Source organism: Nylanderia fulva, unplaced genomic scaffold, assembly GCF_048542155.1.
Source record: "Nylanderia fulva isolate GAGA-0341 unplaced genomic scaffold, ASM4854215v1 Scaffold16, whole genome shotgun sequence".
Taxonomy (NCBI): Eukaryota; Metazoa; Arthropoda; class Insecta; order Hymenoptera; family Formicidae; genus Nylanderia; species Nylanderia fulva.
In genome coordinates, this window is record NW_028189835.1 from 779,030 (window position 1) to 795,471 (window position 16,442).

At 34.2% G+C, this 16,442-nt stretch overlaps 1 protein-coding gene across 3 annotated transcripts in view; it reads right to left on the bottom strand.

Annotated features, from left to right (window-relative positions):
- Ptp10D (Protein tyrosine phosphatase 10D) overlaps positions 1-16,442 on the bottom strand; it is a 36,213-nt gene that overhangs the window by 12,525 nt on the left and 7,246 nt on the right. For all 3 annotated transcript variants that reach the window (XM_029299789.2, XM_029299787.2, XM_085480767.1), the window contains exons 2-6: positions 2,486-2,732; positions 1,990-2,265; positions 1,687-1,893; positions 304-657; positions 15-187 (exon numbers count right to left, since the gene is read on the bottom strand). In XM_029299789.2, the coding sequence (XP_029155622.1) occupies positions 15-187; positions 304-657; positions 1,687-1,893; positions 1,990-2,265; positions 2,486-2,732 (1,257 nt within the window). The remainder of the gene's footprint in view (positions 1-14; positions 188-303; positions 658-1,686; positions 1,894-1,989; positions 2,266-2,485; positions 2,733-16,442) is intronic.

Genomic DNA, 16,442 nt, shown 5'->3' on the forward strand with positions numbered 1-16,442 from the left:
TATTTAATAAAAACCTTTGTTTTATCAGTCGTCAAAGTGTTACTATCACCACCAATCGCCGTTTCCACCTCATGGTATTGTAACTTGTAACTGTCTTGTGTACTGGAATTCTCCGGACTCCAGGAAACCTCCACCATACCAGTTTTCTCATCGATCACTGCTCTCAGATCGTGAACAGGTAGTGGCTCTAAAAATATGAAAAGAAAAATTAAAAACATTATAGTACTAAATAATAACAAAAAAAGCGGATTCTCTAGACAGATGCTAAATTAAGAGATAATGTGGGTAAAACGGACAACATACTCAGAGTGACATCCCCGCTGGCCGGCCAACTGGTGACCTTGCCGGAAACTGTTTTCACGACCACTTGATACGTTTTGCCAGGCTCCAAGTCCTTGAACTCCCATCTGTTCTCGTCGTCTCGATTTCGTGTAACAGGCGTGAGCCTCCGATTACTACCGAGCGATATTTGATACTTGTCGAACTCGGAAGTTCCGTTGGGCGGGTTCCAAAACATACGAAAGGAAGTCGATGTTACGGAAGATTTATCAAAGGTCACGTTGAGAGGACGCAACGGCACTGTACGATACTGAGCTGTGGTGGGTGCAGATGTTTCATCTTCGGAAACGGTTTGCACGGAAATGTTGTATGCTCTGCCTATAATATTTTGAGACAATTTAGACAAATAATTTTATCGTTTCTATAAAAGGTGATACATCAATTTATGTGCATATTAATTATAATTTAATATCGCTTTTTTCAGATAATGCATTTTTTGGAGAAGGTCTCAATAATCATCAATAATTAATTGACAAACTTTAAATTAAATAAATTTGATTGTCCAAAATCTGTGCGTATTTTTTCAACGTCTTTTATAATTGAATTTATTAATATTAAATATTTTTAACGCATAGGACACACGCGATCAATGTGAGCTAATATCTACAATTAATTTAAGCGTAATTTTATTACGTAAAATATATTTGTGAACTAGAAAAAATGCGTGCACATAAATCAACAGAATTTGCAATTTGATTTAAAGCAATTTTTGGAATTTTCGTAATAGACGCATTTTTTTCCTATTACACAATTAGCTTTCTAAAAAACATCATAGATAACAGTTGTATATAATAACAAATTCCATTGCACTTGTATAATCAAGTTAATTAAACATCTGCAGAATATTAAGTGTAGAAAATGATACGTTCGATGCACAACTCAATAATTAGACCTAAATAAATACTTCTGTAATTATTTATCTTACATAATGAATAAATGAAGTCTTCAAATGTTTCTTTAACAGACCTGCTTAAGGTCTTTCTTTTCGTTAAAAATAATAAATAGATATTAATACAATTGTACATGATTTATTCTTCTTGAAATTCACGAACTGCTCTATTTAACAGCAGACGCGTACTTTCTCCGCGATTCTATTATACTTGAAATAGTTCCGCTTCGTATATCCAGAAAAAGGAAATAATAAAGCCAATTCAATTTCAAACGTGTGTATCAATATTTTGTAACAAACACACACATAGTTCCTGTTTTTATTTTTTAAAATTAATTTCTCACGGTGCAATGTAATACTGTGTCTCAAAGTAAGTTTACGTAATTTATACACAATCTCGTCTATTTGGTATATCCGATAGTTTGACGCGTGTAATTACGTGATAGCAAACAGCTGACCTGGAACGAGTCCTTTGAAAGCAGCCTGTGCAGGACCAGGGGGCTCGCCCTCCTTCTCTACATAGAGTATGGATTCTATGGCGTCCGGTGGATCTATACTAACTTTGTAATGTGTGTATATGCCAGCAGGATAAGGCGGCTGCCATAGCACCAGCAGCGTCGTTTCGTTCCTGAACCAGACGATAAACTTTCCCGGAGTATTCGGCTCTGCAAATAATTCAATGCGACACGTGTATTTTTATGAAAAGAAATAGACTTGCGAAAAAAAAACCATATTATTTAGATGTTTAATCAATTATGTACTTGTCGTAAAGTTCCGGCTGGTGTAAGCAACGCTCTCTTTGGCGTCCAACACGGTGAAGAGCTGAAGCGAATACGTGGCACCGGGAGTGAGATCTCGGAGTGTATACGGCACCGAGTCAACCGGGATGACGCTGGTCTTGGGATTTCCGGTGTCGCTGAAGCTCTGCGTCCGCAACCGGAAACCCGAATAATTCCCTTGAGCCGGAGGCGACCAATATACGATCGCGGTTTTCCCATTTCGCACGGATACCGTCAAGTTTGAAGGCGGATCGGGTGCTGGTGAACAGAATTGTACTTGAATTTTTTTTCATTTAAAAATTTGTTCAAATTTATTCAAATTAAATTCGTTACAAAATTAATTAAATTTTAAAAAATTAAATAAAATGTATTAAAATTGAAAAAAAATAAATCGCACTCTTAGACGACGAGAAAATAGAAAACAAACTGTTCGTATTAGAACAAAATCATGATCGCTGAACAATCGCGAATTACATACGTGTCGTAATCGAGGCGGTCCACGTCAGCCAGTCGTGAAGAGTACTATTGCTGTAATACAGCCAATACTCGTATCTAGTCCCAGGCAAACCGTCCTTAAACTTTATGACATCGCCGATCTCGGTGGCGGCTATAGTGGTATTTGGCGGTGGAGAGCCGACGGGTGGGCTGTAATCCAAACGGTACCAGGAACCACCCTGGCTTAGGTTGCCTGGTATCTCGATCGCGAGATCAGCCGAGTACGTGACCTGCGGCGAAACACCCAGGAATTGCCGTTAATTCACACGCACACATATATGGTACATACGCGGGTATCGTGTCGTAATTATTAACTCTGCGGCAACATATAATATTTGCATTAATAATGTATTTAACATACAGAGAGAAAAGGCTAGCATGTACAGCATATCATGCTATTTACTGTAGCTAGCATAAATTTTACTTGAATTGTAAATAGAAAAAGAGACACGCTTGTGAAATAAATAAACTAGTTTATTTGCCAAAAACATTTTTGCTGAATCTGTAGATTAATAATATATATGTAAATTAATTTTTATTCAGTTGTTAAAAATATATATGCAATATATTTTACTTTAGTAGAGAAATATAGATCAAATATACGATAGCAAAAAACAATAGCAAAATTCTTACTTCTTTTAGCAAATCTTATATATAAAGTATTATATTAAATTTACAAAGTTTAATAAATAATTAATCATACATGAGTGTAAGAGTTATTACGTTGAGTATGCTAGAAGCTTTGAGTAAAATCAAATAACGCAGTGTGTTTCTATGCAAAGTTGTGGTTTTATGAGAATGTGCGTATATCTAACTGTTTCGGACAACAATGCTGAATTTCAAACTCGTCTCTCAACGCTTATATGTACTTTTACACGCTCTCGTCACGCAATATTGTAAGCATGATCCGTGGGTCAGATTCGTGTTAGTGAGGACCCGTTATAAATCAGCAGTGTACCTCGAGTTTCAAGGCTCTGGTGTTCTTAAAGATGATCAAGATCATTTTGAAAATGATCGAGCTCGCAAACTATCACTTATCGCGTCGTCGAGTTTCCGTCGTCTATCTTTATATTCATTTACATAAAGTAACTCCGATGACGGCAAAGAACTTACATTTTATCGTGTAATAACGGTTATTCGATTCGACGTAATGTACTTTTGTACGGTATCTTGGTTCCCACGATTCTGCTTCAAGTTTTAACGAAACCCACGACCTCTCAGTTCAACGTTTCGCTTCCTTATAAAATATCGGCTATTAATGCACGATCCTTCGATCCCGAACGTTTTTATTCTCCTAACCAGTAAAACTGCAGCAATAGTCTGCATATTCATCTATTCATTAAATTCTCTTTGTATAAAAACGTTTTATAATTTTTCAAGCTGACATATTAATTTTTTGTAAATAAAATACATTTATCAGAAAGAAATATTTTTATCGGCTCTCAATATATATTAAGAATATAAATATGATGTTTTTTAAATCGGCCAACAGAGCCAAAGCACGAAAAATTAATTATTCGAAACTGTATCTCTTGATTTGAGATCACTAAGTTCACTAAAATACATTTATGTTTTAAGTTTATTACCTAACGTTTACAATATTTGCATAATTTTTTTCGGAATCAGAATGATCGCTTGAAACTGAAACGTTTTAGCTGAGTGCGAAAGATTGAAAGATAGTTGTCTATGGGAAATAAACACGAGTATGTTGATTTAAAATGGATATATATACGCGACTGTTCATCGTTATGAAGTCTGATAAACCGCAGACGTATATAGTATATGTGTGCATACACACTGGAAAATACAGTTCGTTCCCAGAGACGTGGGAAAGATGGAGATCTATAGTGCTGTCGTTGACGTGTTGATGGAGGATTTGCTGCGAACGATGTTTGAAGTCCAATATTAAATTTTATTCGGGAATTCGGGATTTTTATAAGGGAAATAAATATCTAGCTAATATATATTCAATAAAAAAGTATATATATATATATATATATATACATGTGCATTTTTTATTGAATATTGAATATCCTACACAATCTGTGTATAAATTTCTAAAATATATTTGACGCGAAATTAATCTTACTGCACATCGAAAACACATGAAAAATGTATGACCAATATGACAGGAGAATTCCTGGCGATTAATCAAATTCCAATTACAACTGTCGAAAGGGCAATTTGTCAGTCATCATACTTATTTATTTATAACCGGCATGACATGAGTGAAATTATTCAAGATATGCAAAAGCACAAAAAATGTCTGACTTTTTAGAAATTAATGTAAACGTAAAAAGAGCAACTAGTCTTCATAAAAAAAGGCTCTCCTTTTTTCCATTTATAATTTTGTTAAATGATGGCTTAAAATGAAAGTTTATGACTAGTAGAAATCCTAAAAAATAATTATACTAGTATTAATTCTGAGAAATATTATATATATTAAGGCAGGCAAACGTTCATAAGAAATAATTTTAAATGTCGCTATGCGTTGCTAATATTTCTTACGGTTAATTTATGAATCGTAAATGTTTATTTAAGCCATCATTATTTCAATCTGTGTAGTGAGAGAAAAGGAAAGGAATTTCGTCCCACTTTTTGGAAGAAACAATTATTTAGCTCTTCGGTGAACGTGTAAATATAATTTGAAGTTTAACTTAATAATTAATTATTTAACCACGACAGTTTAATTAGCTTTGATTACTGCTAACAATACGATGAATCTCTCGACACATTCAATTTAGAAGCGACGAAATCACTTCTCCTATATTCACAGTATGAGGTGCATATTGATCCCTGCTCTATCTCTGTCTATCGCAACGTCTCTTTTCCCGCCTTCCTTTTGCTTCTGTCGACTCTAGCTTCCCCAGGCAAGCTTATCCCTCGTGCCCACTGTCGCATAAACGACGGCAAAAACTTGTAATTGTACAAAGAAGAGCTGAATGGTTTGCCGACGAGCTAAAACGGAGAAATCAGAAAATGCGTAGCTGTTGCGAGATATATTTTCTCGCGTAAATCTCAGTTATATTTCCAAGTATTCAAAAGGCAGCAGATGTAATTCGTCATTGAAATGATGTGACACACACGTGAGATTAAAGTATGATGTGAGTTTTTAGCGAAATTAAAAAACCATTGTATGATATCATAGCTAGCATCCCGTCGTTGACATAACGTCGAGTGGTCGCTTGAAAAAACAAATCCATCTTTGAAAAAAACAGATCCGTATGAGTCACACGCGAATACGAACCAGCGTGACCCCGTACATATATATCTGCGTCATTCGAGAAAAAAAATAGATAATGTAGGTACGGATGTAACTTAAGCCCCCGTCATATGGTATACGCGATCTCGCAACGCGAAACATATCGTGGCTGGCACCACTCGTTCCATCATAGACAGCTGTTCGTCATGAAACTCTGAAACAACTCGTTGCAATGAGCTACAATTCCGCGCGGTGGTTCGTTTTAAATTATATCGCGAGAGGGAAAAACCGCGATTCTCTCTGCTTCTGCTCTTATCAATATCCCGGTCGACTTATAGTCCTGAAAATACATCATCAAGTTATTTCCTCGTACGTATATATTTTTCTCATCTTTTTTTTCTTTCATCCAGCAGGCCACACGTGTGTTTCACTGGAAAGCCTGATCTTCTCATGTATGACGATGGCGTTTAACTCTTATCGCTCCTGGTTTAAGATCTTTGAAAGTAGAAAGTAGCATCCAGCAGGCCGGCTCTCGATCGTGCGCGCGAGCAGCGCCCGTCACTTCCGGTTGACCGTTGTTGACGCAGCTCTGACCTCGAGCAGTTTTCGTTCATGTTGAACGCGCGTGGAAGTAGGTAGGTAGAAATGTGGAAGTGACGCGTGTCGTGACACTCCATCAGCGACGCGTCCGTGACACTTTGTAATGCGTACCGCTCGTCACCCTTTCGTATCCGCCTTGGTATCCTGTTATTAGAGTATCCAGCGGCTTTTGCCTTCTTTTTTTGGCGCGCGTCGAACAGGTCATGTACAGCTCGTCCCAAAAGTATTGCTAAAATTCTGGGTTCTTTCGATGGGATCTATCTTCTATGAAAAAAAGGAAGTGTAGCTTCTTCCTTCGTAAGAATATATCTATTTAATCTGTTGAAATTATATGATACTACACGCAGAAATATCAATGCGATGATATCATATCGTATCATTTCATTGACAATGAGAAGATCACAAGATGTAATGCCGATTTTAATAAAATAAGTACAGCAAGTGTGTTGTGATGAATCACGATTATTCTCTATCCGGTGCATTATGTCGACATCGGAATTGGTAGACTGCATCCTCCATCGCGTCATTTAATATATATACCGTATACTCTCTGTCGTCACATCCTTCTCTTGAACAAAAAAGTTTCTATTAAAATTCTCTCTCCTTCTCTGGCCAATTGTAGGCGCGCATAAAAGAAGGATATTGGAATGGGATGAAAGATAAATTTCCTGTATATACTCGGCTACGCTTTGATTCGTTCCAAGCTAGGCGAGATAAATTCTCGTTGTAAATTTTGTCTCGTGCATTAGCTACCACGACAAGTCGTTTGGTCGACGTAGCGCGACAGGAATCCAATATTCCCTTTGTCTCCCTAGATCCAAGAGCCAGGACCAAAGGCACAAATACACGGAGCGCATTCTGGTTCACGAACGAGTTTCGAATCCGTAAATAAGTGAGACGTGATCGTGCATAGAATAACAGAAACGGATCAGCCTCGGAAAAAATTCCAGCAAACAAACAACGCGTTGGAAACAAAATATGTGTCCCGAGGGAGAAATAGAGAAAGAGAAGTTGGCTTTACTGTGGCTTATAAAAATGAAGCCACTGTCACGAACCAGCTACCATAAAAAGAGTAACACGACAATGTGCATTTCGAACGTGTATTGTTAATTAGTTTCTTTTGAGTTGTGATGAATTTTTATTATATAGAATACGTAACACACAAGAAACATTAATAATTACTTTTTCTAAAATTCGTATATTTTGATATATTACATATTACATCATATATTCGCTAATAAATTCGATAATGATCAAACTTCTTTTTTCAAAATTATTATATATTGTTAAATCCTTTTACTTTTAATAATAAATATTTTAATAACTTAATGGCTACTTTTCATCTACAATTGTGTCAAGATATATTATATTTTATGCAAATGAACAAATAATAGGACCTCTTTAGGAAATATACGATGCATACAAATATATAAAGGGTGCTATTCTTTTGTCCTTATTGTAAGGGCATTTAGAAAAGAATCGGAATACCTATCGTAGACCCAACGATCGCTTTATTCCTACAGAGAATGAAGAAAGAAACTCGTTTACAAATGTGCACTTGGAAGATTCTAAGTAGCTCGCGTGCTTCATCATCATCTTTACCTCTTGTAAAACCTGTTACACGACCTTGTTCGATTCGTGTATGGTAATCTCCCTTTTCTCCCTTTTAATCGCATTCAATAATTTCATGTATAATTTATTATAAGTATAGTTAAACAATTCTCCGTAGCCCGCTTTCGATTATATCCACACAATGTTTTTTACGATATTTATTTTTTTAACGCGTAGTGACTAAGATTCTTGCTAACTGTTAACATCTATTTATTTCTTGCTTACTTCTGTCAGTTCTACATTGTTCATTAAAACAATGGTGAATATTGTCAGTGGTATGCAGTGAATTTGATTTATTGTATTAATTTATTATGCATTTACGTTTGGTATGTAACATATTTTTGTATATGAATTTATAATTATTTGTTGCGATAAAATGTATTAAAATTATAATTATTTTTATTTAACTTTTTATAGATTTACTTGAAAAGGGCTGCAATGAGAGCCGAAACGTTGTATTTTAATTAATTATTTATAATAAATGATTGCCAGTTTGGTCGACTTTTATCATTGAGGAAAGATTTTTATATTTATTTTATCAAATTATTCTATTTAACGAAAGATATCACAGGTATTTCCAAAATTTTTCTCGTAATTCTCCTTATTCGAAAATGTGTAATTAGAATAATGGCGTACGCGCGCTTCTTTTCACGATAATTAATAGCGCATGGTTAATTAAATGGGAGTCTTTTAATTTGGCTAATAAGCCAGGTAACTCGAAATAACGGCAAGATAAATTGGCGGTAAAATAATGAAATGCATGTTGCTCTTAGATAATCACCAGGCTGACGTCATGCACGTCTCGCGTGACGAACGCATTCTTTGCCGTTATCGACCGTCATTTGCCAAGAGATTTAACCGCCAATTTGTATAGTTAAATACCCGTATATATACAATATTTTACTTGGACAAAAAAAATCGAAATTGTGCAATCGAGCGGCTCAAAGTGGATTTGGAGCACTAATCTATTTTGCAAGACGCGGATATTTCATTGCGCTTGTCTAAACTCGCGGATGCGAATTATATACACCTACATTTGATCGGTCACGAATTGACCCACATACCCATATATCCTTCATATTTCTTGCGCCGACTAAAGCTGCAAATTTTACAGCCGGACGTTGCGTTAACGCTTTAATCCGGCTATTTTTTTCTCTCTCTCTCTATCAATCGATTATATAATTTTTACAGCGTGTAAAGCCTGTCACGTGATCATCCTGTTGCGATGATGTATCCGCGTTATTCACGAAGCGTGACACTGAAACGATCGTTTCGGAATTTGCAGAAGCAGCGCGGATAAAAAAAGTGCGATCTGCGTAATGCAATTATCGCGTAATTGGAAACGATACAATTATGGTAATTTCTACTGCGACGTATCGTTGAAGCTGCGAGAATCGCGGAAACGTGCGCAACTGTCAAATAGAAATCTTGCCTGTCGCGATCGCGCGTTCAAATCTCTCTCGTTCGCCGCATTTTCCGCACAACTGGATGATGAGCGAAGAATGACTCTCGAGATTTCTGATGAAATCCCGTAGACAGCTTCTTCGGTATATATTATCGTTATTGCAAATTTATTTGACGATGAATTCCCGATGCTTAAAGCGATTATGTGCGTCGACGAACAAATCCTCATTAACGATACGCTCGTATAATGGTATTTCGAACGGCGATAACGCTGTTTGCGTTTAGTTATCGCTCTCCGTAATCCGCTTTTCAGCGCTACTATTTCCCGGGTGACAAACGGGAATACTTCTTTCCAGCCGGATATAGCGTCTCGTAAAACGGTGAAAATATATCGGAGGTCGAATATGCGGGGTCTCTCGCAGCGAAAGATATGTGTGTTTCAGTGCGAAGCGCGAAGCAATGGCGAAATAATATTATCCACAATAAGCGCAATATATCACGTACACATATAATATAATATACACAAACCGTGTATATTTTATGATAATGCGTTCGGTCAATTTTTCCGTTGAAAGAAGCGATAAAATGCGACGACGTGCCATATCGAGCGTAACATAACGCTTCGTTAATTGCTTTGGGGGATCGCTTTGACATTTTTTGCAAGAATAACAAGAAGGATGTGTGAGACCGATTGTGAAAATATTTTCCACAATAAAAAGAAATTGAAAAAAAATGGTCTGTCGTCGATCAACAAGCTCACTCGTGTTTTAGTAATTGCTACACGTCAATTTTTCGATTCTCACCTTCTCTTGTTAATCCGATAAAAATCTAGCAAAGCTATATACATATATCGATATGTATATATTGTTATATCACTGCACGCTTATTAACAATTGTAATTAGTGTTGGCGAAAAACTCGGAAACGTGTATTTGTAATTATATATAGATTATTGAAAATAAGCCATTAATACGTCATGCAAATTATACGAGATCAATCGCATTATATTTTTATATAACATTATTCCAACATATATCACGAAATGTTTTTTCTTGTAGAGCTTTTGTCAATGACGTATAAGAAGAAATCCGTAAACAATTTTTTAAAAATAATTAATCGATGATTATGCACACATAAAAGTATCGTTTGATTACTCTTGAGACATTGAATTCCATTGAAGGAATTTACTACCTCAGGCTTATCTGCGCGACTATTAATATTTTCCAACATAAAGTTTAATCGTCGTACAATGAAAAATAACTTATGCGAAACAATAAACATGCATCTTTCTACTGAAGACAATTGCGATTTGTCGAATTCATCAGTTACATAACGAAGCTACTTATTTCTCGTCAATCGCTTAATTATTCAATGCTCTTACGATGTTGCGTTATTAGCGAAGAAAAAGTTATGACAGCGGAAACGAGTAGTCCAATAAAAATGACATTTGCATAAATTCCATCTTTATCTCGATCAGGTATTTTTCATAATAACAATCCGATGCGCACCTGACTGTATTAGATATGTATTTTTGATGTTCACACTGTGGTGTGAACCTAGATAGAATCTGCGTGCACTTAATGATCTTGCTTCCTGTTTACCGGATGTTCGCTTCGACTTCCTAATAGTAATTCAAATCTTTGTGCAGTCTCCCCACTGTGAAAAAGCGTTACCTGCGCGTGAGATGATTGATGATTGTGTAATCCAATATACAGACGTTGTAGATGAACGTTACGTCGCTCGCCAGCCATTTCCATTTCCGCAGCGAAAGTTAAATGAAGTATTGTACATTTCACACGTAGCAACGACATAATATTTAAATAATATAATATTATTTAATCATTAAATATATATTTAATATAATATTTAATATAATATTTATTATAGTATTTAATATAATATTTAATATAATATTTATTATAATGTTTAATATAATATTTAATATAATATTTATTATGATATTTAATATAATATTTAATTATTATTTAATATTTAACATTTAATTTAAATAATATAGTATTTAAATTAATTTATGTTTAATAAAAGGAAACACTGTATGTAAGAGTATAGCACTCCTTTCTATTGAATTCGTCATACGACTTGAAAACTGCGAAATTAAAAATTTCATAGAGATATCTCAAGAATGGAAATTAGTAGGTAGGTACACTTGTTTTCGTTACAGCATGCATAGTTGGTTGGGTCGAGAAGAAAGTGCGCGGTTTATGTATTCATTCTGTTTTGAAAGCAGCTATTGTAATAATATACTGTGAGGCCAAGTTTTTGAGGCAAAGCCAGATAATGAAAGTATCTTCGAAGGACGTTGTTTAGCAAGACGCGATTAGGAAAAAAACAACATTCTAAATTATCAAAATTTTCATTATATAATAGGTAATAAATATTTATCATAGAAAATATCAGGTATCATTAAAGCGTCAATCTGTCGAAATGTAAAAGTCCAATGCTTTCGATCAAGAAAGGAATAGGTATACTTTGCTGTACATGCATAATGTCCGATGCAAACTCATTTGGACATAAAACGCGCGCTATTTCTCGACTGTCCGTAACGCATTTATCGCGCAACTTTTGACTTTGCGCAATTAAGACTTGCGTCATCGTTCGCGCAATTATACGATGATTCTTGAAGCAAGCAAGCACGTAGCTCGAGAGTTTGGCGTTTAACGTTTCAATGGAAACACTGGCGAGGCCATTATGAGACATAGCAATTATATACATAAAATTAAACACAAATAGTTTTTTTCTAATGAGTCTGTTTGTCACATATTGAGAAGATTTAAATAATTATATTGAAAATAGTGAACACAACACAAATTACAATTACATAATGCAATTCCTCTACAATTTTGTTCAACAATGACTGTATATTTGCTAGACAAAGTGCAATTCTAATGAAATAATTTTTTTTTTCTATTAGAATTTAATTTGATTTAATTTACAATATTACTTACTTTTTCTTAGTCTCTTTCCAAACTTTATAAAATTCAAATAATAGCATTTGCAAATTATTTAGTAGGTATATAAAAATTTATTTAATAAAATGCTTTAAAGTAACATGATTATCAAATAAGTAATTATTTCACGCGTGATAAATTTATGGCATGCTATGGCAATTATATGACAATTTATGGAATGCTATCATTAGAATCAATTATCATCAACCTTTCGCCACATTTTTCAAGATAATACGTATATACACAAATCTGTTTTGAGCGTAAATTGAAATTTAATTACTACATCCAAGAACATTAATTGCATGATAAATTAACACTTTTTGAGAATAATATTACCTGATCAGCATTTTTAATTATAAAAATGTTTATTAAACGCGCAATTTACAAGTTTATAAAAGACAAAATTATGAAATTCAAAAATAATTCCTTTATTACAGCCGGAGGGCAAGCTTTTTGAATCGACGTTTAATTTATGTAAAGTTCCACGAATAATTGAATAATACATTAGGAGACTGTTGTATATTATGATATGTAAATTTAATTTTAATAACTGAAAAATTTATTATTATATTTACATTTTGTAGATATATATATCGACCGTGCATATAATTAAACTAGGTCGTTAATTAATAACACTTATAAATACAACGTGATTTAATTCTATATTTTACTTTTACAAAACGTTTGTTTGTCATATGCACAACGTAAGCCCCGGGCATAAAATCATTTTATTTAATTAATTCGTCAATAAAGTCATTGAACTACATGTCAAAAACAAGTGTACGAATCTCTTTTGCTAACGAATAAATTCCTGAAATTTATTTTCTCAATATTTCCGCTTAATATCAAGACAGATCGTATTACGACACGCAGTGCATTAAATTAATGTATATTGTGCATTAATATTGTATATACATATAGTGCTAAATGTTGTTTCGAAGAAATAATTTTTTAAATTATCATATAAATATCTTTATATCGTGAGAAAAAAATTTTGCTATCGTAGCGAAATTATTAGCATTGCATATTTGATTTGACCTAACTTTGTTACTAATTTATTCGATGCGCAGCAGAATCTGTTGATGAATAAAAAATTATGCTACGTCAATTATTCATAAAATTAAGAAGAAAAATTTATATAATTCATATATATATATATATATATATATATATATATAATTATTTTTAGGTTTTAAGAAATATTTTAGAAAGTATTTTCTAGAAATTCATTTGCTATTCATACAACAATTAACAAAATTAATGCAGCATAAAATATGCACAATGCCTCTTTCTGTGTAAACAATATAAAGCCAAGGTTAATTAATTTGCATTTTACAAAGTACTTGTCAATACAAATGTAATCATTACTTTCCCTGTATATCATGAAGATTCAATTCAGATACAACAGGAGATCCGCACCGCACAGAATTAATTGCGTACGGAGTATAGGCATCATTTATCTTTGTAGCAAGGTACATAAGTAACTCGGGAATTCCACGTATAAATCGCAAACTACCAGACATCGGCGCGTATAGAATTAATCAACCTAGGATGAAGCAGGATGCGAGACGCAACGCGCCTTAATTAAGACGCGATGTTGAGGAAAAACATAGCGGCGCGAGGATCCCGCTGCGATCCTTGAAAAGCGTGTAAAACAACGCTGCAGACAGAATGGAATGACGTCAATGCATGCATGTGATTTTTTTCCTTCATCTTTTTCCTTTCGAAAGCGCGACGCGACGTGCGATTTATCCAAATAATCCTTGGACGGATGCAACGAGAAGGGAAAGAACGAGAAAGTGAAGGCGAAACTTGAAGTATTTTACGGTCGTGTGTTCACAGGGTAAGGACAGAGAAGGGAAGAGTGCATCGGGATATACCAAAAAAGCTATCACAAGCTGTTTCTCTTCCTTTACTCCCAACATCAGGCAACGTCAGAAATCGGGCGCACGTGGTGCACCATCATCGTTTTTTTATTTCTGTCTTTTTATTCCACGTCTTTTATTACTCGGCACAACACGCGGGAAGACGGATGAACAAACGGATATCAAGCGGATGAGTAAAATCGCGGATGTTTATTTGCGCGGAAGACACATAATGCACCACAGAAAAAAAAAACATTATTACGAATTAAAATAAAATCGTCTCCATTTTCTGTTAATTAAATGTTCGCTCTCTTTTACAAACTTATGTATATTTCTAATTTATTAATAAAAATTTAGACCCAAAATATGACTTTTTTCGAAATCTATATATTGACTAGATAATATTTCTATTATCGCGTTTCGTCTGCGAATTGACACGCACATTAAGAATTTCACTTTTGTTCAAATTGCTTCGAATGAAATTTTTCAAATCCCGTCATTCGCGACAGCTCGCGAGATCTCGGATGCTGCTCAGACGAACGAACGGTGATTTATTTCTCCCGTCTGCTTTATTTTCGTAACCGACGTACAGCCGGTATCTTCTCTCAGGCTAGTCCAGGATATACTCGGATGCATCCGGATGAACGATTCACCGAAGTCGTTTGACACTCAGCAGAGCAACCACGTGCGACTTGTTCCTGCCTTTGCGAAATACCGTTTCCGGTACGTCGCATCCGTAACGGAATAAAGGAAATATTAAACTTACTAAATCTGGTCCAATTCAATCAATAAAGTTATAATATATTATGTGTATAAATATTATAACTTTCAATTAATTAAGTATAATTATTTTATCATTAATATGTATTATTTTTATTTTTTTTTTTATTGTTTCAATCTTATTATTTTAAATATATATTTAGGAATTAATAATCAATTGCAGATATTTTATTTGTATGTAATAGCATGTGCAAGTGGACAGAGAGATGCACATATTGCAGAGATTGCACTCGATGCGTGAATAAATGTTGCATTGTCAATTGTGTACCTATTCGCTGCCTCTTCGATATTCCAATAATTCGTTATTTAAATTGTTCAGCGATTCATAACGATTTATACGAGCGCTTCAAATGGCGTTGTTTTTATCCTGAATCATTTATCCGCGTGTAATTGAAATGCATAAAGTTTTTGTGGGAAAAGCACATTTATATCTCTTTTTTAATATTTAAACGAAATGATACACATGTTTTTCCATCATATTTTCTAAAAAGAATATCCTTAATAAAAAATATTCTTAATAAAATATATCTTTAATAAAAAAATATTCTTAATAAAAAACAATAAAAATACGTGACAGCTGTATATCCATTCGAAAGATGAGACTCGAATAAAGTTGGCTTCATCGCCCGCACCCATGAAGAACTTCAATTATGAAGAAACTATATATCAGAGACAATATTTTTTGCTCGCCTCTAGTCTAAGCAACGATATGCTCGCTTGTCAACCTAACTTATCGCATGTGTATAGCGTAACGCCCGACTTAAAAGTGACGACGCCGGCTATTTGCGAAGCATTCGGCGAATAGGGTCTCCGTAGTAAGAGCTTAATATAGCGCGGTCATGGGCCTCGAATTCTGGGCCAATAATGTCATGGTTTCTATCATCCTTCTTAGAAAAGGAGAAAAATCCAATCGAAATGTTATACTACGATCTAATCATTATTTAATGAGAATTATCCGATTAATATTATTAATTTTTCTACTTTTTTATAAATTACACAAATATTATTCTAAAATAATTTAACAAAAAACGAAAAGCTGTGGAGCTTGCTTATTTATCTGAAAAAAAAAAAAAAAAGATTTGTTGGAAAATGATACATTTATATTTTATATATGCGTAAGCATAACGGAAATTATGATCTCATCCAGTAAGTTAGAAAATTCTTTTACTTTGGTTTACACAAAACGACGACGGATGTAAATTTTGCGGAGGATAATGAAAGGCAAACGAGCATCCGGTATACTTGACCGTATTGCAAAAATATGTAGAGACACCCCCGCAAAGAACGGATTTATAAACAGAAAGCCAAACACATACGAAACCGGAAGTGACTACTGTAAATTTCATCAACTTTTGTATTTCAGTAACATTCTTTTGCATATTTATACAGTTTTTTACATTGTCGTAAAATCATTAAAATGTTATGCTATTTAAACCCATAATTATACTAAATGATAAAATTTTTAATTTTATAAAATTAATGTTTTATCCAAAAATGTACTCCGAAAGTT